The following is a 27552-nucleotide window of genomic DNA, read 5'->3' on the forward strand; positions in this document are numbered from 1 at the left end:
AGAAGGGGATTAAAGCAGTAGGACTGGGGAGATGAGAAATTAGATGTATTAGGCACTGATTGTGTGCCACCAACTGTGCTGGGGGACTTGTATGTATTAGCTCATGTATTTAAGTCAATTATATTTAGTTTTAATTTACGTGTAAGAAAATGCATACATTTTAAGTGTACAGCATAGCCTCAGTGACCTGTGCAATAATATCAAACAGGTTTGTGTCCATGAAATTGGAATTCCAGAAAGATGGAAGAGAGGAGGAAACAGAAAAAAAAAGTGTTTGAAGAAATTATGGCCACATTTTCCCTCCAAATTTGATGAGAACTATAAACGTACAAATCCAAACGTGTTACCCAATATGATTGAGTTTCTGAAAAACAGTGACAAAGAGAACATCTTTAAAGCACCCAGAGAAAAAAGACACATTTTGGACAAAGGAACAGAGAAAATTAATCACAGACTTATTAGAAACTATGCACTCCAGAAGACAGTGGAATGCATCTTAAAGTGTTGAAAGAAAAAAAAATGTCAACCCAGAATTTTAAATCTAGCAAAAATATAATTCAAAAATGAAGGTGAAATGATGACTTTTTCAGACAGATGAAAAGATGAGGGCATTTGTTGCCAGTAGGCCTGAACTTAAAAAATATTACAGTTCTTCAGGCAGTAGGAAAATGGTGCCAAATGGAAACTTGGATCAACACAAAGGACTGGAGAGACCAGGAAATGGTAAATATGTGGATAAAAATAAAAGATCTTTTTTTCCCCCTTTTAAAATTTTTGCAAAAAAAAATAATGATTTAAAGCAAAAGAATGTACTGTGGTGTTAATAACACATGCAGCAGTAAAATGTATGACAACAATAGTACAAAGAACAGAGGGAAAATGCAAGTTATGTGAGGTTGGGAGATTCTGATATTATACATGAAGTAGTATAATATTATTTGAAGGTAGGTTGTGATGTATTTATTTTAAGCCCTAGAGAAACCACTAAAAAAATAAAACAAAGTGATACAGTTAGCAAGTCAATAACGGAGATAAAATGGAATACTAAAAATCGCAGAATTAATGCAAAAGAAGACAAAAAGAATAAAAAGGGAACAAAGAACAGATGGGACAAACAGAAAATAAGTAGCAAGATAGTAGATATAAACCAGACTATCAATAATTACATTAAATGTAAATGATCTAAACTCTTTCTCTTGATGAGCAGATAGATTTCAGAAAAAGACTCCCTTGCCTCGAGGTGGCTCAGGAAAGGGGGTTTAGTGCAAGGATCTATGTGGAAGGGTTGGGAGCCTTGAACTCAACTGGCTCTTGTGGGAGCTGGGACCTGAGACGGACAATCTATCCCAAGCTAAGGCCATACTCCCCATTTTTTCCAGGAACTAGGGCCTCTAGCTGTTGTTGTTGCCTGAGTGTCTGTTCCCCTGGCTCTTTCAGGCCCTCAGCCCACATGTGACCATCATGGTAAGCACGCACTTCTCTCCCCTTTCTGCACCACAACCTTCTGCTTTGGTTCCCATTTCCAAATGTCAGCAGCCTCTCAGTTTCCCATACTTACATCCTGAAATCTTAGAATGGCCTGGATCATCTTTTTTATCAGGCCACAGCTCAGGAGAGGTAACCTTAGGTCAGAAGCCCATGCTGGTAGGTAGTTGTACCTGAAATGGGAGGAGGGGCAGATTCTCATGGGAGTGGGCTATCGGATAGTGAACAAGATTGGCCTTATATTATAGAATTCACAGAAAAAGTTTCCATGTGGCAATAGCCAGACTCAGACCTTGAAGGCCTGAACAGGAGCTAAAAGAACATTAGTTCTCATTGTCCTCCTTGCCCTCTTGGAGAACTGGGCATAACAGCATAGCATCCATAACTGACTCTCTTATTAAAGATCCTCCTTTATACTTTATATCTGGTTCCAGCAGAGGAGTCTCATAATTTGCTTGGTTAAATCCTCACCTTCCTGGTGGGAGGGGACAGAAGTTTAGAGTGAAATGCTGGTCAAGACAGGTTGCAATTCCCTACAGGTGTTGCACATGACAAACTGGCAGGTGTTCAAGTAGAAAGAGCATTGATCAATGTCCCCACCCCCCGTGAGGAGGGCCCAGGCCACCTCTGGGATTCTGAGTTCTCCCATCCATAGCGCGGGCCCTGCTCCACTGGGGGCTGAGCAGCAAGGCCAGGCCCAGAAGGATCTGGAGTCAGCAGAGTTGGGCCAGGGCCCCTGCTTCCAGCACCACAGAAAGCCCTGCCAGGATGGTTTGGAGCTGCTCCCTGACCTGGGACCACCCGGGCATCAGAACTGCTGGAAGGGTCATAGAATTCTGCCAGAGCTGAAGCTGACATGGCCCCAGAGCAGCCCACCAAACCCAGGGTCAGGAGAGCAGGAAGCCCAGCCCTGCTCAACACAGCCTCCAAGTGACCACACTTTCTTATTCCTGCTTTCATCATATTAACACAGGAATAACAGGTGTTTTCAACATCCTAAATCACATATTTGGAAGCTGTAGCAGGCTAGAAAAACACAAAACCTACAGAGTTGGCCACTTGGTCCAAGTTTTAAGATGTTCAAATTGCCTTGAGACCTGTCACACTTGATCCTGAACTCTGCCCCATGTCACCAGGTTGTCCTGTCTCAGCAAGGCCAGACACTGTGGTCGGCCTTGCTAAGACACCAGGCAAGTTCCAGTGTTCTATCCAAATGTCGCCATCTCCAGAACCACTTGCAAGAACTTGGACTTGGAAATAAGTTTGGTAAAGAGAGCTTGACAGTAGAAATCTGGCGAGCTATAGTGGGGGGCCGTGGAATCAGGGTGGGCAGGACTGCCTTGGGCCTCAGATGGCTGCATCTAGGTGCTTGATCGCTGCACCCTGGGGGGACAGCACTGTCCACTGTTGAAGTAGTTCAGACTGGCCCCAGCTGAGGGGCCACACGCATGGGGTCCTGCAGACCTCCCTGATTCCAGCAATGCATAGGAATGCTGAATGAAGCCACATGCCAGCCTCTGGGGGAGCTCCCCACCCACTCTGGTAGGGTGCTGCCTCCTATAGTTCGGTCACCTTGGGCACATGAGCCAGCATCTCAGAAATGGGAATACGACCCCCCCCCCCTTGCCTTGCTCACTGCACCAGACTATTAGATCAGTGCAAAACGGAAGAGCTGTGCAAACAGCCAGGCACTGAAAAAATGTAATGGTAGCACCTACTGGAAAGATATTTAACCTGGAGGCCATATTTTATTACCCACAGCGTTTGCCTGCAAAAAAGTCAAGCGGGATCTCCTTTCTCCTTTTGCTGTACTAGACACCAAATGATATGCCTTCCCCCTCACTTTGTGGAAACTGCCTCCCACCAACTCATTTGGTAAAAGCAATCGGCCCTGGTAGCTACTCTGTGCAATAACTCACGGTTGTGGTTATGGTTACGGTTAATTGTTTCAGGGGTGGGCTAACCACCTAGAAATTTAGCATATGAACTTAGCAAGAGAGCAGTTGGATGGTCTCTAGGTGGCTGGATGGGTAACATAAACTCAAGAGCTGGAGAGTCGCAAGAGGGGCCAACGTTTTCTACCCCGTTCTGGACCCGACCCTGGGGCACAGAGCCCACGCAGGCTCTGCCAAGGGGGTCCTCTAAACTCGCTCCAGTGGCCTCGTCTGCTCCTTCCTTGTCTTCTCCCCAGCAGTGGTTTCAGTTTTCCTTGAGCAGTTTTGGTTAGATTTATTCCTAGGTTCCTGATGTTTTTTAAAATTCTATTGTAAGCGGCATTTAGTTTTAACAGATAGACGTTGGCCATTTGGGAAGCTAGCAGTCTTGTCTCTGACTTCTGAGGCCAACTTGGGCCCCCAGAGGAAGCGGGCTCTCAGGCCGCCTAGCTACTCTTTCTGCTTCATTCCTTTCTGGTGATTTGAGTTTCATTCTGATATCATTTCCTTCTGTCTGGAAAAAAAAAAAAACACAACTGCCTTTAGCATTTCTTTGTGCTGGTGTCAAAAATCTCTTAGTTTTCTTTCATCGCAAATGTCCTTATGTTGCCTACATTCATGAGGGATATTTTGGCCCGCTATAAATGTTTGGGCTGATAGATTTCCTTTTAGCTCTTCGGAACTCTTCTTGTCCTCTCTCCTGGCCTTCATAGTTTCTAATGAGAAGTCAGCTCCTTATTGAAGTGTTGTTCCCCGGAAGTAAAATGTGGTTCTTTTCTTGCTACCTCTGCAAGGTTTGTCCTTTCTGTTTGGCTTCCGATAGTTTGACCCTAATATGCTTTAGCACAGCCTGCTTGATGTTCTCTGAATACTCTGAAGCTATAAATTTATGCTTTCATCAAATCTGGGAAATTTCCGGTCATTAGTTCTTCAAGTATTTTTTTTTCTGTCCTATTTTCTCTCTCCTTTCCTTTTGGAATTTCAACGACACGTATTTTGGGCTGATACTATCTGAGAGATCTCTGAGGCTCCATTTATGTTGTCAATCTTTAAAAAAAAACAACAAAACTCTGTGTTTCCTATTGGATAATTTCTATTGATCTATCTTCAGGTTCTCTTACTTTTCCCTCTGTCTCCATTCTGCTGTTAAATTTATCCAGTAGATTTTTCTAAGTCCAGTAGATCGAGGAGTATCTATTTGTGTTTCTATTTACCTGCTGAAATTTCCTATCTTGATTCATTGTGAGCATATTTTCTTTTACTTCTTTGAGGATAGTTACAATGATAACTGCTTTAAAGTTCTTGTCTGCTAATTCCACATCCAGTTCAGCTCAGGGTTTTTTGTTTTTTGTCTTTTGTTTTTTTGCTATTAATATTCTTTTCTCTTGAGAATGTGTTCCATATTCTTGGTTCTTGGTACGTTGGGTACTTTTAGATTCCTGGACATTATGAAGGGTAAAGTATAGAGACTCTGGATTCTGGATTATGTTATTTTATCCTGATGAGTCTTTATCTTTAAAAAATTTTTTTCCTTCCTTTCTTCTTTTTCTCTTTTAAAGAGGACACGTATCTTTGTTGGACTCCAGCTGCAACTGACTCTTTCCTGGCCAGCACTTCTGAGCTCAGTTGAGCTCCTCTGTCCTCCGCAGGGCTGCTTGGCTTTGCTCCACACATGTGTGATGCAGGGGTCGGTAGAGACGGAGGCAGGCAGAATCTGGGGATCCTCCCCCAGCATGTGTGCTTCCCCTGCACTCAGACTTCCACATCCTGGAAGGACAGCTCTTCCTCTACCAGCACCCCCAGCACCCCATGCCAGTCGAGGGCCAGGAAGCTGTGGAAATGGACCCTCATTCCACACAACTCCCCTCCCACAGGCATGGCCTCCTCACCACGATCTGCCTGCTTCTGATCACTCACCAGTGCCTTCAGATAGTTGTCTTTTACTTTAGTTTAGAATCGTCTGTATTCTGTTCAGAGTTTCCAGTTACCATCTGCAGGGGCAAGGGGTGGTCTGGGAGGGTCTTTCTCAGGTAATACCAGAAGTGCAAATTCTTGAGTTTAAGTTTCAGCTTCACCAATTTCTAGCTCTGTGACCTCAGACTAGCTGCTTCACTTCCCCAAGCCTCAGTGTACACATCTGTAAACTGGGATAATAAGAGCACTCACCCTAGAGGGTTGTGTTGAGGGTAAGAAGAGATAACAAGTATGTCTGGTGCAAGAGCGAGAGTGATAAGAGGCAGCTCTTGCCAGACTCTCCATGCTGTTGCATGGGGGGGAGTCAGCTTCAGTCTTCCCATCCAACTAGATGCTCATCTAATGAGCAGCGACTATGTGCCCAGCATAAGAGATGGAGGAGATAGTGAAGACCTTGCTGTCAAGGAGCTCACATCCTAGCTGAAACCCAGCGGGCAGAGCATAGTGGCACAGGGCCTTGGGAAGCACAGATGCTAAGTGCTGAGGAGAGGCGGCGGCAGGGGCTCACACATGAGCACATGGTCTTCCTCAAGAGCTGCGCAAAGCTCTTTTTTCTGCTTCAGCAGGCAATTTCACCATGATGTTTTCAATAACAGGCGCTTGCGGTATGAATTTAACAATTTCATAGGCTGGCAGCAAATACATTTTTGCCTGATGAGCTTCTCAGATACATTTTTCCACACCTCTTGTGTTTCCCAGTCCTAGTGGAAGGCCTCCCCTTGGGCCTGCCCTGCAGCCCCCCGGGCAAGTCAGACATCAATCATACCTGTGAAACCTGCAGGTGAGGGAAACTCTACCAACTTCAGCTCATACCAGCACTCAACCCCACCTTCCCAGGGTTTCCTTCTACCCTTTAGTGTCCTATATGGATACCCTCGAAAATGCTTTAGCTGGGCAAAGAGCTGAGATCATCCCTTTTTTATCCTCTGGGAGCCATATTTAGCCAGGTCTATAAGCAGGAGGACCCCTGATTTGGTCCATTCAGGCTGCTATAACAACATACCACAGCCTGGGTAACTGACAAACAGTAGACATTATTGCTCACTGTCTGAGGCTGGAAGTCAGATCAGGGTGCTAGCATGGTTGGGTGAGGGCCCTCTTCTGGGTCGCGGACTTCTGCTTGTATTTCCACATGACGGAAGATGCTAGGAGGCTTCTGGAGCTTCTTTTATAAGGCGCTACTCCTGCGTCTGAGGATTCCACTCTCATGACTTGAGCACCTCCTAAAGGCCCCACCTCCGAATACCATCACCTTTGCCTGTTAGATTTCAACACAGGAATTTGGGGGGTGGGGTACCGACATTTAGACTGCCCCCTCCCCACATGCTGTGACTTGAGGGCATTGAGAGACCCATTTTTCCCTCCCCCGTGTCTCTTCTCACTCTCCTGAAATTGCTGCTAATGGGTTAGAAAGGAAAGGCAGAGTATTGCCAGTTAGTAGGGGCTCTATTCCTTATTTCAGTGAAGCCGTACTACTTACAGATGCTGAGCATTGTGGTTGGCATATGATTTGTCTGGAAAGCACTCTGGACTTCTCCCATTTGTTGGGGATGCTTTGACCAGAAGGAAAGACATCAAAATAAGTAAACAAAATAGGACATAAGAAGTTCGTTCAGTAGGGTTGGAGCATGTGTGTGGGGGTGGGGCAGGGAAGCCATTCATTCAACTTCCTAGATGCTGACCATGTGTCAGGCACTGAGACAGGGCCGGTGACTCACAGGTGAACCAGATACAGTTCCTGCTCTTCAGGCACTCACAACCGGCTGAAGTGTCTGGAATAAAAAATCAATAGGCTCTAATGTTACGATGGAGGAATAGCCAGAAGACAAAGGGAACCCGGCGTGGGTGGTAGGTGTCAGAGAAAACAACAGAGGAGGCAATGGGGCCTGGGGCTGAGCAGTGCTTTGCCAGACAGATGGGGCCCGAGTGGACAGGGGAAGGGCGGGTCAAGGACAAAGAACAGTAGGCAAGGAGGCGGGGCTGAGGGGTGAGTAGGTGTTCAGGGTTGTGAGAATCCCAGAGCGGTTGGCGCGCCGAGCGCCTTGTGGGGGAGAGTGGCCAGAGTGGGGCAAGAAGGTGGTCAGTGGTCAGACCACAGAGGCTGTGGTGGGTCAGTTTAAGGGATCCGGATTGCATTTCGTGGCCCTGGGGAGTCAGTGGAGCGGTGGCCTATGGAAGTGATACCCAGGAGCTGAGGTGAGAGAGCAGGCTGGGGGGAGGGCAGGCCTGAGTAACCAGGCCAGGGCAAGGACAGGAGAGGTGGGAAGAACATTGGCCGTGGCCTCCGCCTGCCTCACAGTCAAGCCCAGTGTTGTCCCCCAACCTGAGGGTCCATGAAAGGTAATGCTTATTTCTCGGGATGAATTTTAGGGGTGTTACATTTGCTTGTTGTTTTACACAAAAAGCCTTGCCTAAAATAAAACACAAAAATCACCATTTTGATCTACTTATCAGGACCCAAAATAACCTATGTGGCAAAACAGCACAGGCTTAGGGACCCTCTCGTCCAACTCCTGATTTGATGGAGGGTCTTTCAGAAAAGGCTTGACCTGGCCCGAGTTCCCTGCAAACAGATCCATGCAATCCGACCAGCTCGTCTGCCCACGACGTGGAAGGACAGAGTGTGTCTGTTGAGAAAGTGGCTTTCAACCTTCCATATAGCACAGTTTTGAAGTTTCGAATGGAATACATTCCATTCTTGCCAAGAACTACTCATATTTGTGATTAACACTACTGAGGCCAAAACAATGATGCTGGGTGCAGGGATCTGAAGCCCAGTATCTGTCCTGTGGGTCCTGTTTTAAGCAAGCAGCATCCCGCCTCCTGATCAGGTTTGGAGAGCCTGGTGCCAACATTCACAGTTGTGACACTGCAAGTGGCGGCTAATGTCCACAGTGATCAGTAAGTTAGCCGATGGCGTCTGTTTATATCTTGCCCTGCTATTCTGAACAAATGATGTGTATTGAGGATTTTAATACCCCAAAACTGGGCAAAAAATGACATTGGGATAAATGGGAAAAATAAAACACTTTGCCATTATAAATTTTTTTTGGTAACAAAGATCTGCATTAGAGGAAAAAATAGCTGTATTTAGAATAAATAAGCCAACAGGTTGAAAAACACAATTTGCTGATTATTGGTGGACAGTATACTATTGAATGGAGGAAAGTAATTAATAAATATTATATGTACCCATAAGCATATATCCATATACATAAACACACATACACACACGCGCATACAGGTATTCAGCTCCGGATGACAGAATGTCACAGGTTAGATTTCCCAGAATCAGATACTGAGGCAGGACTTGGGGTGCAAGGTACTCTTAGGAATTCACACTTGTGATGGGAAGAGGGAGAAAGGATGGGACAAAGGGAGAAGCTGCAGGGCAGTGAGGTGTTGGCCAATCAGCAGGGAGCTCTGAAGCAAAATACCATCCCCCAGAGTCGTCTAAAATAGCTCTGCCTTTTTTTTTTTAAAGTAAACTCTACACCCGACGTGGGGCTTGAACTTGCGAACCTGAGATCAAAAGTTGCATGCTCCACCAACTGAGCCAGCCAGATGCCCCAGTTTTTTTTTGGTTTACTTCAAGAAATAATTTTAAAAAAATTAAAATAGCTGCCTGTGCCTTTACATTCCTGCCTCTCCGTTACCGATTGGAAGGGCATGGCCTCCACGTGGCAGCTCCTTGCCGCTGAGGCCAACCCTGAAGGAGCTGGCCCCCGGGAAGCCGACTACTGCCCACGCTGCCCCTAGATGGGCAGCAGGTTCCGTCTGGGATCTAGCTGGTGCATCTCGTCTACCACAGACCATGGTACCCTTATATTCTTGGTCATTGCATTTCAACTATCTTTTTTGGCTGTTACTCACTCTGAATTTCCTTCCCACCTCCCTGTGCTGCCTCCCCCGTTTCTCTCAGTTCCCTTTCTATCCTCCTTGCTCAACTAAAGGCAGTTTGAGGGTAGGAAGGTGAAGAAGAAATTCCAGCCCTTTCCCTCCACCTCTCCACTGCTGGATGTGGCTGTGTGCAAATATTTATAGCCCCACTGACCTCCAATCCCTCAGCCTTGGCTTCAGCTTCCAGCTTCAGTGCCTTTGTCCAAATCATGAATCCCCTGAAATAGGCCCTCCACCCAGCCTCTATTTATCACCTTTTTTGCAAAACCCCAAATCCCTATTCTCACTGCTCATAACCTACATTTGAGGCAACCCTTATACATTTTCTTAAATCCTTTGTTTTATATACAAGACTTTGCAAAAATTAATAATTGAGGAGTAGGGATATGTACATTTTTTTATTCCCTGAAGTGCCTAGATAGTATTGGGTGCTTGGTATGTACTCACGTATTTTGTATTGAACCAAAGGAAATTTCCTTTAAAAGTTCGGTTCAATATATAAAGCGGTTAAATTCCAGCCACATACAGACATTTGTGGCTGCTACTGTTTCCTACCTGAAGGAAAATTAGTGCTTGTGGAGGGATCTAGAGGAGCGAAATGTGGGAATTTAAGTTCATTCACGTTCCAGCCAGCAAAGCAGCGATTTCTAGCTACTGAATGGGCTCCCGGAGTCATATTGCAAAGGTGGAAGGAGTTACTGGATCCAAGTTAGAATCCACCACTCTTGAACTGTTAACCTCGGGAGCCACCAGTCATTTTATTCAAAGCATCAGCAACTCCTGTGATCCAATTTTAGGCTCTACAGGTGCATCAAACAAGGGAAAAGCAGCATACTCCCCACCCCTCGACCCCACTTGGCATATTTAAGATAATTTAAACTCATTCAAAACAGTTGGCTTCCTAGAGTGTAGTGTGGGAGTTCCTGGGGGCTCGAAGACCTTTTCAGGGGGTCTGTGGGGTCTAAACTATTTCATAATAATATTAGGACATTATTTGCCTTTTGTTCTTTCTCTCATGAGTATATAGTGGAGTTTTCCAGAGGACATGTGGTGTATAATGACATTGCTCTGGCAAGTAATGGAATCCGTGTTTTGTGTTTTCTAGAACTTTCTAAGGTGGTAGGTTGAGGGTATAAATATGCGTATTTTCAGACATTAACCCAGCTTGTTTGCAGTACTTGGACTATGCTTTCACTATCTTTCCTTATACATGCTATAATTTCTACAATCTCATTATTGTCCAATGCATTGTTTTGAAATCCCAAAGTTTTCCTTGCATCTCTTTGTAAACTCAGCAAGAAATGAGTATACTTTATTGTTATTTTTTTGCAATAATTTTAATTTTTTTCAGAAACTTTTCAAATTTAAAAAATTATATCTAAAATGTTTCTTTAGATTTCCTTATTCAAAAATAAAAAAAATCAGAGGTTATTTTTATTATCTGTATGGATGGGTCAGTGGCTTGAGAACGGATGGGTCAGTGGCTTGAGAACAAAGAGACAAGAAGACTCACTCTTTCAATCCAGCCCTGCGGCATCTATGTCCAAAGTAAGAAAATAGAACTGAAGAATATCCACAATTATTTGAAAAGGCTATTAAATTCCTCCTCTCCTTTTCCAACTACATATCTACATGAGGCCAGATTTTCTTCATATATTTTAACCAAAGCAACATATTGCAACAGACTGAATGCAGAGGCAGGTAAGAGTAGCTGGCTGTCTTCTATTAAGCCAGATATTGAAGAGACTTTAAAAAATTACAACAATGCAGCTCTTCTCACTAAATTTCTACAAAACATATTTATTTTTCCAAAAAATGTTACTTACATTGATGTATGATGGGTTAATTATTTTCAGAATAACAAATATATGGGTGCCTGGGTGGCTCAGTCGTTAAGCGTCTGCCTTCGGCTCAGGTCATGATCCCAGGGTCCTGGGATCGAGTCCCGTATCGGGCTCTCTGCTCTGCGGGAAGCCTGCTTCTCCCTCTCCTGCTCCCCCTGCTTGTGTTCCTGCTCTCACTATCTCTCTCCCTGTCAAATAAATAAATAAAATCTTTGGAATATATATATATATTTAAAATTTGTCTTAATTTCTAAAATAATAAGTATTATTTTAGATAAATCAACAAATAAAAGGTTTGGGGGTCATCAATACTTTTACAGAGTGTATTAGAGTCTTGAGACCAAAACGTTTGGGAGCTACTGCCCTAAACTGAGAGGAACCTAGGATTTTAGGGAAATGGGCTCAAGTGACCTAAGGCATGCATCAGTTAGAGGAGGGAGGTGGTTCTTCTAATTAATTCCAGAAAGGGAAAAGAGAACATAGCACAGAAAAAAGCCACAGAATTGCTATACCTGAGTGTCTGACGGGACTAGAGCAGAGCTTTTATAAGGGCTGGGCCATGTCTTTTCTTGAAGGAGTCATTTTTTGGACAGAGAGGCCTCCTAAGTAGAGAGATATTCTTTTTCCAAGTTTTTTGTTTTTAGTCACTTAATATATTTAACCAAAAAATTCAAGTTAAGTGTATCTTGGGTCACTCAATGTTATCCTTTTACATTCAATCACAGAATGAAATTATCAGGATCAAACACTATAAAGTTTTTTACCTGAAAGAACTGGAATCACCCAAGAGATGGGGAACTATTCTCTCTTCAGAATTTTTCTGGTTTGATTGTATAAAAAAATGTGGTATTAGCTTTCTTGTACTCAAAGAAGAATCCAATGATTTAAGGTGGAATTGAGCTTCAATTCTTAGAATTCCAGTCCAAGTAGTTTGTTTTGGAATACCCTCCATTCACCTTGACCTTCCTTCCCGTGCTGACAGGCTTGGGAGAAGTATGGCCCCCTGCTCTGAAGAGCATACACAGTGCTTCCCAGGCCAGGATGCAAGCACAAGATGGACACTGGAAGTCAAAATACCACTTTCTTTGGCTTAATCTGAATTATGGTGTTCAGAGACATGCCTCAAAAGTGTAATATAGTTTCCAGAACATTCCATTAGAAACTGCTCCAGTGTGGGTCCCAAGGACAAGATTCTAAACATCTTGCCTTAAAAGAATGAAAGCACTACTCTGGACGGCCATACCCAGAAACATGCAGGAGTGACAGCTATGCAGTCCTTCACTTATGTCCCACTGTCTCTGGTCTCTTTTTTTAGGAAAAACTTTGGTAATGAGGTAGAAGCACTTCCCTCTTTTTATGGCTACACTAGAGGTCATATGAGCCCCACTTCTCAACAAATGGTGGCACTTCAAACTAGCGTCTTCTAAACCTCTAGCATTTCTAGAATCAGAAGATGTGAATGCGGTCTTTTTATGTTTTTTTGTTTAAGATTTACTTATTAATTTGAGAGGGGGGAGGGGGGAGGGGCGAGGGGAGAGAGTCTCAAGCAGATTCCGTGCTAAATGCAGAGCCCAACATGGGGCTCGATCTCAAGACCCTGAAATCACGACCTGAGCCGAAACCAAGAGTCAGATGCTTAACGAACTGAGCCACCCAAGTGCCCTAGTCTCTTGATGGTTTAAAGGGGACATATAATCAGTAGAATGATGCAATAAGGCCTAAAAAGTTTGAGTCTCAATTTCAAAGTTAACAAAATCAGAGACTTTTTACTATAAGGCAGTCAGCTAATTAATTAAGTCATAAGGCTAGAATAAAGCACAATGACTTTTTATTGATGTTTTTGACATAAGGCAAGGTAAAACTAGAAGTTACACAATGCCACTTGTTCTTCAACTCTTTCAAATTGAAGAGAATAAAATTTTAGGGCAAAAGACCATGTTTTATACTTTTAAAATATATGCACAATAGATACTTAAGTTATTTTTGAAAATTAATTCACTCTTTCAACAAATATTTACTGAGTGTCTGCCATGAGCCAAGTAGTGAGCTGGGCACTAGGCATACAGCTGGGAAACATAATGGTAAGGTCTTTGCCCTCAAGAAGGCCACAGTAACCACTAGCAATGATTCCATGTGTAAAATGTGGAGGTGCCAAACTAATTAGACGAAAGGGGACACTAGGGAATTTTTCCAGAAATCTCAATCATGAAAGGAGCCACATTCGTTTTCAAAGTTCCAGGCAGCAAGTGATAACAGTGTGGATTTCCCACAGGATGACAGTTGTGATCATTTGTGTTGGTGGTACAAGATGGCTGCAATACGTCTTGGGGCATACGGGAGTCACTCCCCATGCCCTGCGTGTGTGTGTGTGTGTGTGTGTGTGTGTGTGTCTGGGTCCTATAGTCACAGCCAAGATTGTAACACAGAATGGTGCATTTGGAGAAAAAGAATTAATGAAACTTTTCTATGTGTACTGCCACATTTCTACCAGAATGTAAAAACATGAACTAAATTTATAATAACTATACTTCTATTAAATCCAAGGATAATTCTTTTGCTTTATGGAAGACTGGAACATCTTATGAGCATTGAAATAAAATCTGAACAGAATTATAGTCGGCTTTATTCTATCTGCTTCCCAGTAATTTTCCGTGCAAGGAGTTTTATAGATTTTCTTCCCTGTGAAGATTTAGAGATCACGTTTCAACATTTTGACTGTGTCCTTCAATAAAACCCCACATTAAACCAACAGTATACAGAAGAACTACTGGCTGAATTTACATTTTAGTCCAGCCTTCAGCAGAAAAAAGACAGACCAATTTGGTAAGGCGCTCTAGGTTTCAGCTCTGTATTTCTACTAATGGAATAATAATGATGGATGTAAGGATAAAGAGAACAATCACAACATTTATTGAGCACTTACTCCATGGCGGGCACTATGCTGTGGACTTCTCAAGGACCATTCAGCATAGTATTTCTACACCACGATAAGGTAGGTGGATAAGGTAGATGAAGAAGCCAAGCCTGAGAAGTCAAGAAGCTTACCTGTTTAGTATTGGGTAGTTGAGCTGAGGCACAACCCAAAAAATCTGACAATAGCTACACAGCTCTGAAATAAATGTGAATTCTTTAGAAGAAAAATGCTATCTAAAGAACTTCTTTCAAGAAGGCCACAGTGTTTTGTTCATGACAAGAAGCAGCAAAGGCCAAGAGAAACGGACTTGACTAAGATGACACGCTCCTGAACCTGAACGCTGGTCTTTCCAACCCCACCACTGCCAACTCCCTAAAATCTCATCAAATCTCATACAAGGTTTCAAGAGCACTGTTTTCCTTCTTATTTGAGAGAGAGAGAGCGCACACAAGCAAGGGGAGGGGCAGAGGGAGAAGCAGACTCCCCGCTGAGCAGGGAGCCCAAAGCAGAGCTCAATCCCAGGACCCCAGGAAGGGGTCTGCTGAAGGCCGATGCTTAACCAACTGAGCCACCCAGGCGCCCTCTACCTTTTTCTTTTTTTAATGACTTTTAGTACCATGTAACCAGGGTCTGTATTTTCACATACAGTTACCTCCGACTCCATGATTGTTGTCTTCGTGTTTCCAGCGTTCATCTGTCCTGGGTCTTACTCATGGGTTTCCCCATTCGTCACAGCAAGGCCATCAGGTTAGTTATTTTCTTGTCTCTTTTTTAAAGCTACCTGGATGGACAGCTTTGTGCCCAAACCGTGAGAGAACACAGTCTCTGCATTTCTTCCATTCAAACGTGAACTTCTGAGTCCCCTTGAATCTCTTCACTCAGTTCATAAGGACTGAAGGACTAGTGATCCTGCATCAGTCCACTAGAGGTTTGGTTCAGTGAACTGAGACTAACCACAATCCACTTGAAAACACCACACCATACTTGGAATGTTTCTCCATTTCCAAAGCAGCATTCTTTTGTGGCTTCACTGGAGTTCTAAATAGCTTTGAGGTGTTAGTATAAAAGCACTTATTTTTTGTACTTATTTTATGTATACACCTTCTTTGTATTGGAATTCACTAGAAGCTACCCAAAAAACTGAAAGAAAAAAAAACATGCATGCTTAAAAAAGTCTCAACATATGCAGGAGGAAGATGATTTGGACACTAAGTATGAAGACAAGATTAGGGAAACAAATGAAGGAGGGGGGAGTAGAGATGTGTCTATTTGATTTTATCACTCACAGGGCCCTGTATTCTGAATATTCAGGCAGAAAACACAAGCTACATTTTTTGTATCTATACTATTTGTATTATACTCGGAAACAACTTTTTAAAGTTTCAGATTTGGTGTATTTCCAAATTTTTCCTTTAATGAATGATCTTCCTCTGCCTTCCTTTAAGTATTTAGTTGTACTTTTAGCATTTATTACAGTGGTGCACTGCGTCTTAAAGGGCAAGCTTTTCAAGAGGAACTATTTTAGAGTCACCTGTTTTTGCTACACAACTATGGCATACTTAAAGACGATCCAAGTGCATTGGGAAAGATACCCAACCTACTACTAGGAAAGTATTTTGATTTAAACACATACACACAGTTTTAGTTACACATGAGATAAGTAGATGATAAATGAAGGAACAGTCAGTGGTATAATGTTAATGGATGATGGGAAAGCTCAGTTATCCGATTCCTATTACACTTTGCCTTTTTTGAAAAAGGCAGAACAAATGCTGGCAAGAAGGCATTCATGGTCCAAATGGGTGAAAAGATTCTAGAAAACACAGCTGCTATAAATATGTTCAAATAGCCTGGCCTAGGTTAATTTTTTTCCCAGAGAACTAAGTCTCCAAATAAGGTCTCTGAAGGCTGAGGCATCAGAGGTGCTGAGGAAAACGGAAGGCACGCTGGAATACCAGAGAAAGGAGATTCCCGTCTTTAAAAAAGGGGAAACAGGTGGTTCCACAAACTGCAGACCAATGAACTTGACATAATCCTGGGCAACATTCTGGGATGGATTACTAAATGTAGGGCCCATGAGAACTTAGAAAGGAAAGTGGTAATCTCCAGGAACCTGCACGGGCTCACCAAGAACAATTCATGTCAGATTAACCTTACCTTCTCTCATATTACAAAATAACTTAAAAGATTATGTAAACAGGTTGAGCAATCTAGATTTTAGAAGGACATGCAATAAGGTTTTCATGATATTTTGGTCAGTAAAGTGGAGAAATAAATACAAGTGGATTGTTAATTCATTCACTCATTTAACAAATATTAAGTTTCTACTCTGTGTTAAGCACTCTGCTAGGCACTGAGGATGGAACAGCAAACAAAACAGACATGGTCTCTGTTCTCAGAATTTCTCAAGAGGGAGAGTCAAAACCCCAAAACTCAAAATGTATTCAAGTGTTTGTAATAAAGACTATGAAGAAACAAAGGCAGGGCAGAGATAGAGAACAATATGAGGGAAGTCTTTAAATGGCATGATCAGGTCTCTCTGAGGAGGTGACATTTAAGCTTAGGTGTAAAGAATAAAAAGAATCTATCTTGTTATGTGGAAGAATGGGGAGATGAGAATTTCAGGAGGGAGCAACATGCGCAAAGGCCCTGAGGTAGGAAAGAGACTGGAGTGTTTGAGCCATCATGTGACAGGAAAGCAGTGAGCAAAGTAGTGCTAGAAAAGGTTGGAGAAACAGGCAGATATCCCCAGATAACGAACTGGAGAATAGGAATAAGGAGACTCTCGCAGCCTGTTCTTTCAACACTTTTACCAATGGTTTAGAATCTATTTTTATCAGTTGTTGGAAATCTACTGTCCTCTTGAGATGTCAATAAAAAAAATGAGTGTTGGAAGAAACATCAATTTGGCTGACCAGATTAGTATCCAAAAAGTATAGCAGCTAAGGGCTTCTGTTCTGGCCTCCGACCTGTGTTTCCATCTAGCTCTGACATTCACTCTCTCTGTGACCTTGGACAAGTTACTTAACCCCTCTAGGTCAGGTATAAAAGACACGTAGAGGATTAGACACAGGCAGCTCAGGTAAATCTATGTCCTACAGAATAATCGATCTGCTGCACCAGGTTATATATGGTTTGCTAGGCCTGGAAGCTATTCTGGCAGCTTTCCCTCCAGTATTCAGCGCATCACCCAGCCTCTGACATAAGTGTTTATAGATCAAATGTGGACCCTTACATTTGTTTTGCTCATGTCACCAGTTAACGATACTGCCTCTCAGACTGACTGTTGGAAGGATGAGGAATTTAGCACAGCCAAATTTTAGAAATCAACTGGCCTTCTAATCATCATTCAGGAAGAGACTGCTATTAAGACAATGTTTTAAAGATAGGATTTGCAAATTTATATCATCCACAATGTTGGAACTACTATACCAAAATATTTCTCTATTCCTGTAATGTCGTTAAAATTCAGTACTGTCTCGATTGCACCCAAGGGTACCTACAAAATCTTTATAGAATTAGATGATGAAGTTTTAAATAATTATTACTGTTCAATTCGAAAAGTATCTTAAGGGGTTTAAGAAAAGCCCTATAAATTTCAAATAATTCATCCTAAAAATAGGAGCAATGAAAGGTAGGAGTAAGGGCCTAATTATAAGTACTTTAAAACGGATGAGAAAAGATTAAACCATTTAGTGTAATGATAAATTTATCTGAAGTTAAAAAAATTCCCTAAAATCTTGGGTTTACAGTTAGAAAGGGATGCTTACTAAACACTTAGAGAAAGAAATGTTGGGTGGTAATATTATACATTCCTACGTGTAATCTTGACTATGAAATAAACATCCAATGCAGCTTTCACTTACTAAAATTAACGAAAAATCCTACATCAGTCACGATAGTGTGTGGGGGTTAAATTCACTAACTCCCTCTTCAATTTCACCTTGCCATCCTTTTAGCATTTTTGTCAGATAAAATTTGATGTTCCTTTAGATTTTACTTAATTTCCCCATTTTCTCTATGAAAGTGCATCTAGGAGTGACGAAGTTTTCCTTATTTGATCAAATATTTATTCATCTTTTGCATTAAAAATGTGCCTTTCAAAAATATACTCTCCATATTTTGCTTAATTTAAAAACAGATAGGATGCAGATTATATTAAATGGGAGATACTAGCTTGGCTTCCGTATGATTCGCTTGAATTTGGAGAAACTATGACAAATTTAACTCAAAATCTCCTAGGCAAGCAAATTGCTTGCCTTTCTTTGCCACATGTTTTTTTTTTTTTTTTCCCTCTTGCAACTGCTCTCAGATGCACTCCTCAGTTTAATTCCAGTGCTAGCAATCTGATCGAGGCAAATTTCACAGGGCTTCCTGCCTCCAATCTCTCCCGGTTATAATCCATTTTACAGCTGCTGGCAGATTTCTAATATCGTCTTGCAGTATTAGATTCAGACATTTAAATGTCACAAACAACAGATCTTTCTACCTCAGTACTGCCCCTCATCAGTTGCTAGTGACCGCTACACTTTCCACACCTGGCCTCTCCACCCCCCCCTCCCCCCGGCTAAGTCCAGTTATTAGACATTCTTGTGATCAAACAGACCTGACACCAAATCACCCTGCCTCCACTTGGGTCATTTCTCTGTTTTTCCTTATCAAGCATGTAAGCAGGTTTTGTCTAATTACTTTTTGCTTGGTCTATTTCCAATATATTCTTATCATTACACATTTCTGTATTTGTCTGTGTACCCTCCTAGTTTAGAAGTTCCACAAGGCAAGGGATTTCCTACTGAAATCTTATTTTAAGAGACCATCAGTGACTGGGCCTTTGCACTGTCAGTTACTCTAAGCATTGAATGATCTGCCTCAAAAGTTGAAGGCACATAAGATAAGCCTAGGTCCCTGCTGAATCAGGTAAGGAGTAGAATCTGGAACACATCTGTATACCGTCTCAAAGTAATTTGAGGCCTACGACTCTCTTCCTTTTTCTTTATGTTAGCATCTATCTGTATCTATATAAACTTTCAAACCTTTCGCTGTAAAAACTCATGAAAAAATAATGGAAGGGAACATAATAAATGTTAACAGCAGTCACCTCTTGGAAGATTACAAAAATGGAAGTCAGGAGCAGCAGGGTTGGGGTTGGTGATGGGAAATGATAGAGAAAATGATAATATGGACTGTTTCTTAAATTTTGGGGGGCACTGATTCTTTATAATCTTCAGTACTTCCTAAACATTCCATAACGAACTTGCATTTCTCACGTAAAAATCTACACTAAGATACACAAGCTAACTTGACATGGGAAGCATGACAAATTTGGCATGGATAAAATTTTAAAATTGAGCGCAAGATTTATGATTTCAGTATTTAAACTTTTTGAAAGGCAAAATCCTCTACCTCTACCAAATCCTTTAGATTTTCAAAAATATCTAATGATACAGAATCGTGAATTGACAAACTAAGATAAATGTTGCCATAACTCTCTCCCCCAGAAGAAATACTTAATCCCATGTAAAATTCCTAGCTGTTGCTGTCCTGTCTCTGGTTTGAAATACTATCCATATGGTGACTCCCCCCACCTCCCAATTCTACATTCATATATCCAACCGCCTGCTCAATGTCTCTGTTGGGGTAATTATCTCAAAACTCAACATATCCAAGGCAGAATTCAATTTACACCCTCCAATTTGCTCCTCTACTGGTTTTCTGAAATCTCAACTAATGGCATCACCACCTTTGCTGAAAATCGGTCATTGTTTCTTTCTTCCCATCTAATCCATCACCAAATTGTCAGCTTCACCACCAATAAAGGTCTCCTGAATCCGACTTCTTCCTACAACTACCATCCCAGTCCAGGCTCTCACCATCTCTCACCTAGATGACTGCAATAGTCTCCCTTATTTTATCCCACTATAGCCTATTCTCCATCTACTAAAAGCAGACCATGTCACTGCCTTGCTTAAAACCGTCCAAGGGCTTACCATCACATTCAGAATAAAATCTAAATCCCTTTCTATGGGCTCATAGTCCAAAGCATTCAGGCCCTTGCCACTCTACTTTATCACCTGCCATTCCCCACCACACTCACGGGACTCTGGTCTTACTGTGTTCTCTCTCGTCCTATAAGCTCATTCCTGCTTTGAGACTTTGTTTTCTTGTTCATCAAAATGCTTTTCTTTGATCTTGGTGATTTTCTTCTCCATCATTCAAGGTCATTATTCCCCAATGACTATAACTTTGTCTTGTACCCCAATGTATAACCTAAGATGGTGACTGGCACATGGGGTCTTCAATAAATACCTGTGAATGAGTGGTTGAAAAGAATCTAAATATTCATTCAAGCTTCCTGGGCATGAAAGCAGTTGTTCTGAATGATCCATACTTTTTACAATGACAACTCCTCCACTCCACCCTCCTCAAAAAAACCCCAACAACCAAGTACCTCCCACAAAAACTCCAACCCCAAATCTTCTTAGAACATACCACATTTTAAAAGTCTATGTTCTGTATCAGCTGTTGCAAAAATATGTAACAAAGCCTGAGCCTCATAGCTACGTGGTGTTTATGTATACACACACTAAGCATTACTGTCCCCTTTGGAGGCTTTTCACCTTGAAGTCAGCCCTTTGTGTGCCTGTGCTGGGCTACAGAGTAAGTGGAGGAACTGGTGTGAGTTTCCCTGTGTTAACACACTCCCACAGATGGCCCTAGAGTGCTGACTCACTCTCAGCCTTTGTGCCTCTACCAAAATGCAGCTTTGTAGCTTTCTTTGCTACAAAAATAAAGGATTAGTCCACTAAGACCAATCTCAATAAACCTGACCAAACTAGTGTTTAGTGCCAGCTAGCAAAGGAAACTTGAGATAAAAATGAATAGCAACCAGATCAAAATGTCAAGTAAAAAGGCTCATAAACTCTGAATTTTGTCAAAGTGAAGCACAGAATTCTAGTTTCAATTTTTATGGCTCAAGCCATTATAAATCTTACATAAACCTTCCAATGGACCATAAGAACAGAGAGCAGTTTGTGGAGTATGATTATTTGGGCTCAATTTTTGTTGAGAAGAAATATACATTTAACAATGTCTCTTAATAACTATTTTAAACCAAGCTGTTTCTTCCTCAAAAATTTTTTACGTGTTTAGCCAGAAAATACTGACGCATGCTTTCTTGTTGTAAGGTGACTATATTACAAACAAGACTGTATTGGCAAAACTAAACTTTAGGTGTGGATAACCAAATTTGAATGGTACAAGGATAGTATATATCTATAGAATAAGGCCTCTAAATGATTTTAAATCAGATGGCAATATTGTTTAAAGTAATATGAACATCGTAAATGTATAAATGTATGTGTATATATATGTGTGTGTGCATGTGTGTATGTGCATATACACAGAGAGAGAAAGAGAGAGAATGAATGAATGAATGAATGAATGCAAGAAAGAATGAGAATGGATAGGAATCAGACCAACCTTTCCTTGGGTTAATTACTTTACTATGAAGATGTGTCCAAACTTCTAAAGAATTTCCTGGTTTGTATTAAAATGCACTTCAAAAAGACCATGAAAACAAATATTTAGTTGACAGGCTACAATGGGATTCAGAAAAAGACACAGTGAATATAGACTAAGGTGCAATTTCATGCTGGTGATTTTTCTTTTTTAAAACATAAGCCACTAATTTTTTAAGAAAAAAATTTTAAACCAAAGGTTGCATATTAATATTACACACAAACTGAAACATGTGACTTTTAGCACAGTGTATACATGCTTACATAAAACTCAAATATTTACACATTTAAAACAATTTCCATTTAACATATGAAAGTTCTGAAATACATAAAAGCATTAATATTTTCTATAAAACTACAATTAGAACATCAATTTGCTACAAGCATATAAAACATCAAGTGCTTTCTTGGAGTTTCAAGTTTCCTCTTTAAAACAAGATCTTGCTTGCATATATAATCTTTCTCCAATAGTCAATAAGAACTTTTTTTCCCCAAGAGATTATTTTCCAGATACATTATCAAGAAAACGGACCCAACAATTATGCAATATAATTACGTCATAACAACTTAATTGCACATAATGCTTTAAAGTAGGTTTGGATGACGTTCTCGAACACTTTGGTATATGTTCTTCAGGGACTTCTATTAGAAATAACAGGAATTATAAGTCCCCTCAATCCCCATTTTGCTTTAAAAATGGACAAGTCTTTGGTTAAAGTTCTACATTTTGGGCATTTATGATTAATAAAAATGGTCCCCAAACCAATAAATGGTGCTGATGGATTATCAGTTCACAAGACTTCATTTAACTTGTTTCTGATGAAGTTGAAGGCTAAAGATATTCATTTATTATAACATGTCATTGATAGTTTCAATCTTCCATTTATAAGCAGAGAAATCAATAGGTTAGTCAGTATTTCTCTGTTCGTTTTGTGTTATAATCCAAACTGTACAGTAATTTGCAGTAACTAGAGATACTGTTCTACAGTATATGTGATTACGATTGGAAAGATGAGTAGCATTAAATTTAGAGTTAGCTTACCGAGAATAAGTCAATATTAGACTGTACAGTAATTCTGCATTAACTATAGTAGGTTGTCAGGTAATGCTCATTTAAAAACCCCATACCATTCCATTTACAAGAGAAATTGTTGCAAATGTATAAAACAGCAGATATACAAGGAGAACACCAAACATACTTTATTAGCACAAAAAAGCAGCCATAACAAGGCACAGCAAGCAGAAACGTACATTAGCAGTCAAAGGGTTAGTGTTGCATACAAATATAGCTTTTCTTTTTTGTAGCCTTGGCAACAGCCATCAAGATGTAAAAGAACTTTCTGTAGCAGCAGGTAAGGAGACCAAGGAGCACTCACCAGTGGTACAGAGCACATTAACAAAAAGACACAAGAATGGATTTGACTAGTGCAAAATGTCTAGGACAGAACTGTAAATTCAGCTCAATACTAAGAAGCAAACACTAGGACTTGGTATTACTTCCAAAATAGCTCACTCAAGTAGTATTGCATACTATTCTAAGTGACAAAAAGGTGCTAAGTAAAGTTATTTACAGATACAACGGTTGTACAGTACCTTTTAAATCTGCAATTAGGGTTTCAGATTTTCTATTAGAAATTAACTGCACTGAAATTCTATAAATTGTATTTAAGCGATTCAGCTATGAGCGTTTACAACAAAGAGCTAAATAGTGCCATCCAAATTGTTCACTGCAGTTTAACAATCATCTCAACATCAGCATACCACTGCTGCTATCACTGGACTTGTCTGGGCATCTTCTAGTCTCACTTTCTTCATGGTTCACAAACGCATCATGGGCACAGGAAAAGATCCAACTTTAACTAATCAACGAGTAGACCGCACGTACTAACTTAAGAAATCACACACAGGACTACATTGCAGCTCTTCCCAATGTGTTTTAAGTTAAAGCACTCATTCAAAAAAATTAATACCTAAGGCCTTGAAATAAAATTCTACTACCAACTTTGTAAGCCTGAACTTTTAAGAGCAACTATTTAGAAAACCTGGTTGGCTTAACAGTACCTTTTGCAGAAGAGACAAGAGACTGACTATAAACTATATCAACACTTAAGTGAACTGCACTCTGCCCTTGTGGCCAGAAAATTGCATTTTTCTTTTTTCTCCAAGGAAGGCAGTCTTTATTTTTTGGACTTCCAAAGCTTGATTTATAGTAACTACAAACAGCACTACTTTTGGAAGGTTATAGAAAAATTCTTAGAAAAAATAACAATTTCAAACATTAGTCATACTGTTGAAATACTCATCCAATATTAATAATTTGTTCTTCAGTAAGAAATAGAATTCTTCATAGCAAATGCCCCCGAGTTGCTTCACTCAATTACAATAGTCATTACAAATCAAACCGTTCGCTCAACTGACAAAATGCCTTTGTAGCCTTACTGAACACCTGTAGCTCTGCCCTCTGTTGTCTCAATAGGCACCACGTTTATCTGAGGAAGTGACAGCAGATCGCATCTGACAGATACTAACACTAAGCCTACATACTGCACTGAGAAACACCTAACACTGATACGTGTGCTTGCTATAGGTGTACTGTCTGATGCACAGAAAAGCAGATCGAGTTAACGCCCACTGGGGGCGGGAGAGTTTACTTTGCCTTGACTGGTTCTCGTTCTAACCAGCGAACTCTAACTTTTTGCTTATAATGATACTCTTTCAAAAAATCCTGCAACATTGATGGTAAAGGGAGCCCATCAATTCCATCATATGTAGTGCATCTACAGATTACTGCACGGCAGATATACTGCAGGCTAAAAGGGAAAGTCCTGTTTAGTGATATAGTAAGCAATGGTTCAAAAAACATGCAAGAACTGGGATCTTTATAATGTTCCAAAAGTCCTGTTACAGTGGAGGAGTGAAATACACATGGGTCGTGGGCATCAAAACTAAAGTTGTGATTCCACTGTTCAATTCGGGCATGCAGGGATCTGTTGTAGCGACGGAAGCTCACAGAGAAGAGGTAGTCCTCTTGCGCAGAGTCCCTGAGCAAGAATGTGCCTTCAGGTTTCCCTTCGAGGAGGGCTTCTGCTTCGTAACGGTCCATCACTCCCCAGTAACAGGGATTCCCTGTAATCTGAAGCAAGTCGGGCACAAGGCAGTGTATGTAATCAATCTGCGTATGGACTTTCCAAGCTCCCTGTCTGCTAACATGGGTATGGCTGTCTCCAGACACCTGACGTTGCTTCTGCCTACGTGACTGCAGACACAAGGTGGTAGTGTCCTCTTCTGAGTCACAATTAGCTTGTGGAATTGCAGTACTGTCCCCACTTACTTCAGTCATTCCAGGAGCTAACTTTGGTCCCAGTTTATATAACGGATTAACCTGTGCGGTGGCTTCAAATGTATGTATTTGTGCATTGGGAGGAGGGTCAACCCCCTCTTCAATACTGAGCCGCCTTCTCTCTCGAAGCCTATCTTCTTCATCTTCCGTAGAAACCAAGGATGGATCAAACGTATCGAAAAATGTTGAGTGTGGGCTCACAGGGGCTGTATGCTGTTTAATCAAATGCCATTTTTGGGCTAAATCTGAGCCAGCAGGAAAAGGGCATTTCTCAAGCATTAATTCAGAAAGGTGTATTTTCCTTTTATTAGAAAAGAGGGGTTTTGACTGCTTGCTGTAAGTTCTCGTGGGAAAACACAAGCCCACAGTGTCTCGCAACCTCTGTCTCAGAGAGCGGCTTCCCACCGCTCTGCTGGACACGCTGTCCGTGTCGTGCGCGGAGCTTACACCACACCGCCTCTCTCTCCTCGGAAGTCCGCTTCGAGTTCTACCAAACTTTTTATCGGTATCCAATGAACTCTGTGTCTTGGTAGAACAGGAATGTTTTTTCTTCCCACCCCACGGTGCATGCCGAGAGTAGGAATCTCTTCTTGCAAGTCTTGCTCCTGGGGTGACACACGAATCATTATCCTTGTCAATGCTTATTTCAACAATTGGAGGAATTTCAGCGGCGCAGTTTTGGTTTCTCCTTGAAGGATTCTTGGAAGGGCTTAATCCCAGTTGTAAGGCAACGTTTTCTCTTAAGGGACTGCTTTGTTGCTGAGGAGCCAAGTCTCCTATACTGATGTTTCTCTCTTTCACAGACAAACATCTGCTGGAGTTCATGTCCACATTTTCACTACGGCTCCCTCCCTCGTGACCGAAGAGATTCTGACATCTGTATTTGAAGTTATTCCACATCTTCCCCACTTTATCCATTGATCATAAGATCTAAAGACAAAATAGGAAGAGGAGAAACTGAAGTTAAGGTGGTGTGTGCAAACAAAACGGGCAGTACCCCCCCCCCACACACACACATTGGAAATTTCAGTGGCGCTGGTCACAGTCTTAAGGTTGCCGGTCCTCTGGTCTCTCGCAGCACTCAGGGCATCATTAGTCAGGCCAGTCCTCACTCCCCATTTCCTTTCAGATGGAATACTCAGATCTCATGGGAAACAAACCCTCTCAATTAAACTCTGGGTTCTTTTCCCCACGCATCAACCTGCTTTCATTATGACACTGATTTCTGTCTCCTTACGACAAATAATTCAGGCACTGCCTCAAGTATTACCAAGGGAAAATATGTTCTGTATTGCTGAAAAGTATCTGTATTCCACTGCTCCAAAGCTGAAATCAGGACATTTGTGTGACACATTAAAATTAGTTCAAAAATCTTTAAGTAGTGATCTTCCCAATTTCACTTACTGCTATATTCCACTCATCTGGAAATCTAAAGCTTACAGATCAATCATCACTTGGGAAAACTCAGTATCTTTCCTCCCTACTCTGCAATGTACTGAATTTTTTTCTGTGATTTTAAAGAAGCAGTTTGAGTGGAAAGGCAAATAGGAGGAAAGAAAGAAAATATTTAGATTTAAATGGGTGACTATTGAAATAAAGCAAGTCAAATGCATTTTCTGGTTTCCCGGTGCACAGAAAAGTTACATTTACACTACACTGCAGTCTAAGTGTGCAACAATGTACATACCTTATTAAAAAATGCTTTATTGCTAAAAAATGCTAACCAGTTTTCAGTAAGTTGTAATCACTGATCACAGATCAGCATAACAAATACAATAATAATAACAATGATAATGAAAAAGCTTGAAATATTGCAAGAATTACCAAATGGGGCACAGAGACATGAAGTGGGCAAACGTTGTTGGAAAAACAGCACCAAAAGACATGCTCAACAGAGGGCTGCCTTAGACCTTCAAACTAAAATACACAGTACCTGTGAGGCGCAACAAAGGAAAGGAAAGTGAGATAAAACATAAAACAAAACATAAAACGACGTAAGCCTGTCGTCTTAAAGTACAAGGCTCATAACAAACAGTAGCACTGCCGGCCACTCCTTTCTATCTTTGATTCTACTCCCAGGGAATCAAGGAAAATAAATCCATTATCCCAGCAACTCCCAGTCTCCTGTCATGTGACCTGTTTTTATTTTGTAGGAAGTTGTAGCTGCTTCTCTTTATCCTTAGCCTGAGCCTTTTTTACATTCACTGTGTCCTTTCCATGTCCTGCACACTGCCCCTGGCCCTCCCTCCTGAAAGTCCTTTTGTTAACAGTAGACCTCTTAGATTCATCTTCTGATTGTATAGATTTTTTCTTTCTTTCTTTTTTTTTAAGATTTTACTTATTTATTTGTGAGGGAGAGAGAGAGAGAGCACAAGCAGGGGGAGCACCAGGCAGAGGGAGAAACAGACTCCCCACAAAGTGCAGAGGCTGACTCGGGACTCCATCCCAGGACCCTGGGATCATGACCTGAGCTGAAGGCAGATGCTTAACCAACTGAGCCACCCAGGTATCCCATGATTGTACAGATTTTCTTTTCAATATCACATTTCTTTTCCTTTTCTACTGTCTGGAAGATTTTTTTGGTATCACTTTGCAACACTTCTATTGCAGTTAGAATGTTTCCTATCACAGCTTTAATTTCTAA

At 41.3% G+C, this 27552-nt stretch overlaps 1 protein-coding gene across 6 annotated transcripts in view; it reads right to left on the bottom strand.

Moving 5' to 3' along the window:
• SOCS5 (suppressor of cytokine signaling 5) overlaps nucleotides 1-27552 on the bottom strand; it is a 112101-nt gene that overhangs the window by 31000 nt on the left and 53549 nt on the right. For 3 of the 6 annotated variants that reach the window (XM_028103934.2, XM_028103933.2, XM_028103935.2), the window contains exon 2: nucleotides 10699-25838. In XM_028103934.2, the coding sequence (XP_027959735.1) occupies nucleotides 24216-25826 (1611 nt within the window). In that variant the 5' untranslated portion in view covers nucleotides 25827-25838 and the 3' untranslated portion in view covers nucleotides 10699-24215. Of the gene's footprint in view, nucleotides 1-7141; nucleotides 7166-10698; nucleotides 25839-27552 lie in introns of those variants that run through there. The other 3 variants (XR_015768957.1, XR_015768958.1, XR_015768959.1) reach the window with 2 other exon arrangements.

Source organism: Eumetopias jubatus, unplaced genomic scaffold (genome assembly GCF_037043125.1).
Source record: "Eumetopias jubatus isolate StellerSeaLion01/CBP00866 unplaced genomic scaffold, mEumJub1_p1.0 scaffold_9, whole genome shotgun sequence".
Lineage (NCBI taxonomy): Eukaryota > Metazoa > Chordata > Mammalia > Carnivora > Otariidae > Eumetopias > Eumetopias jubatus.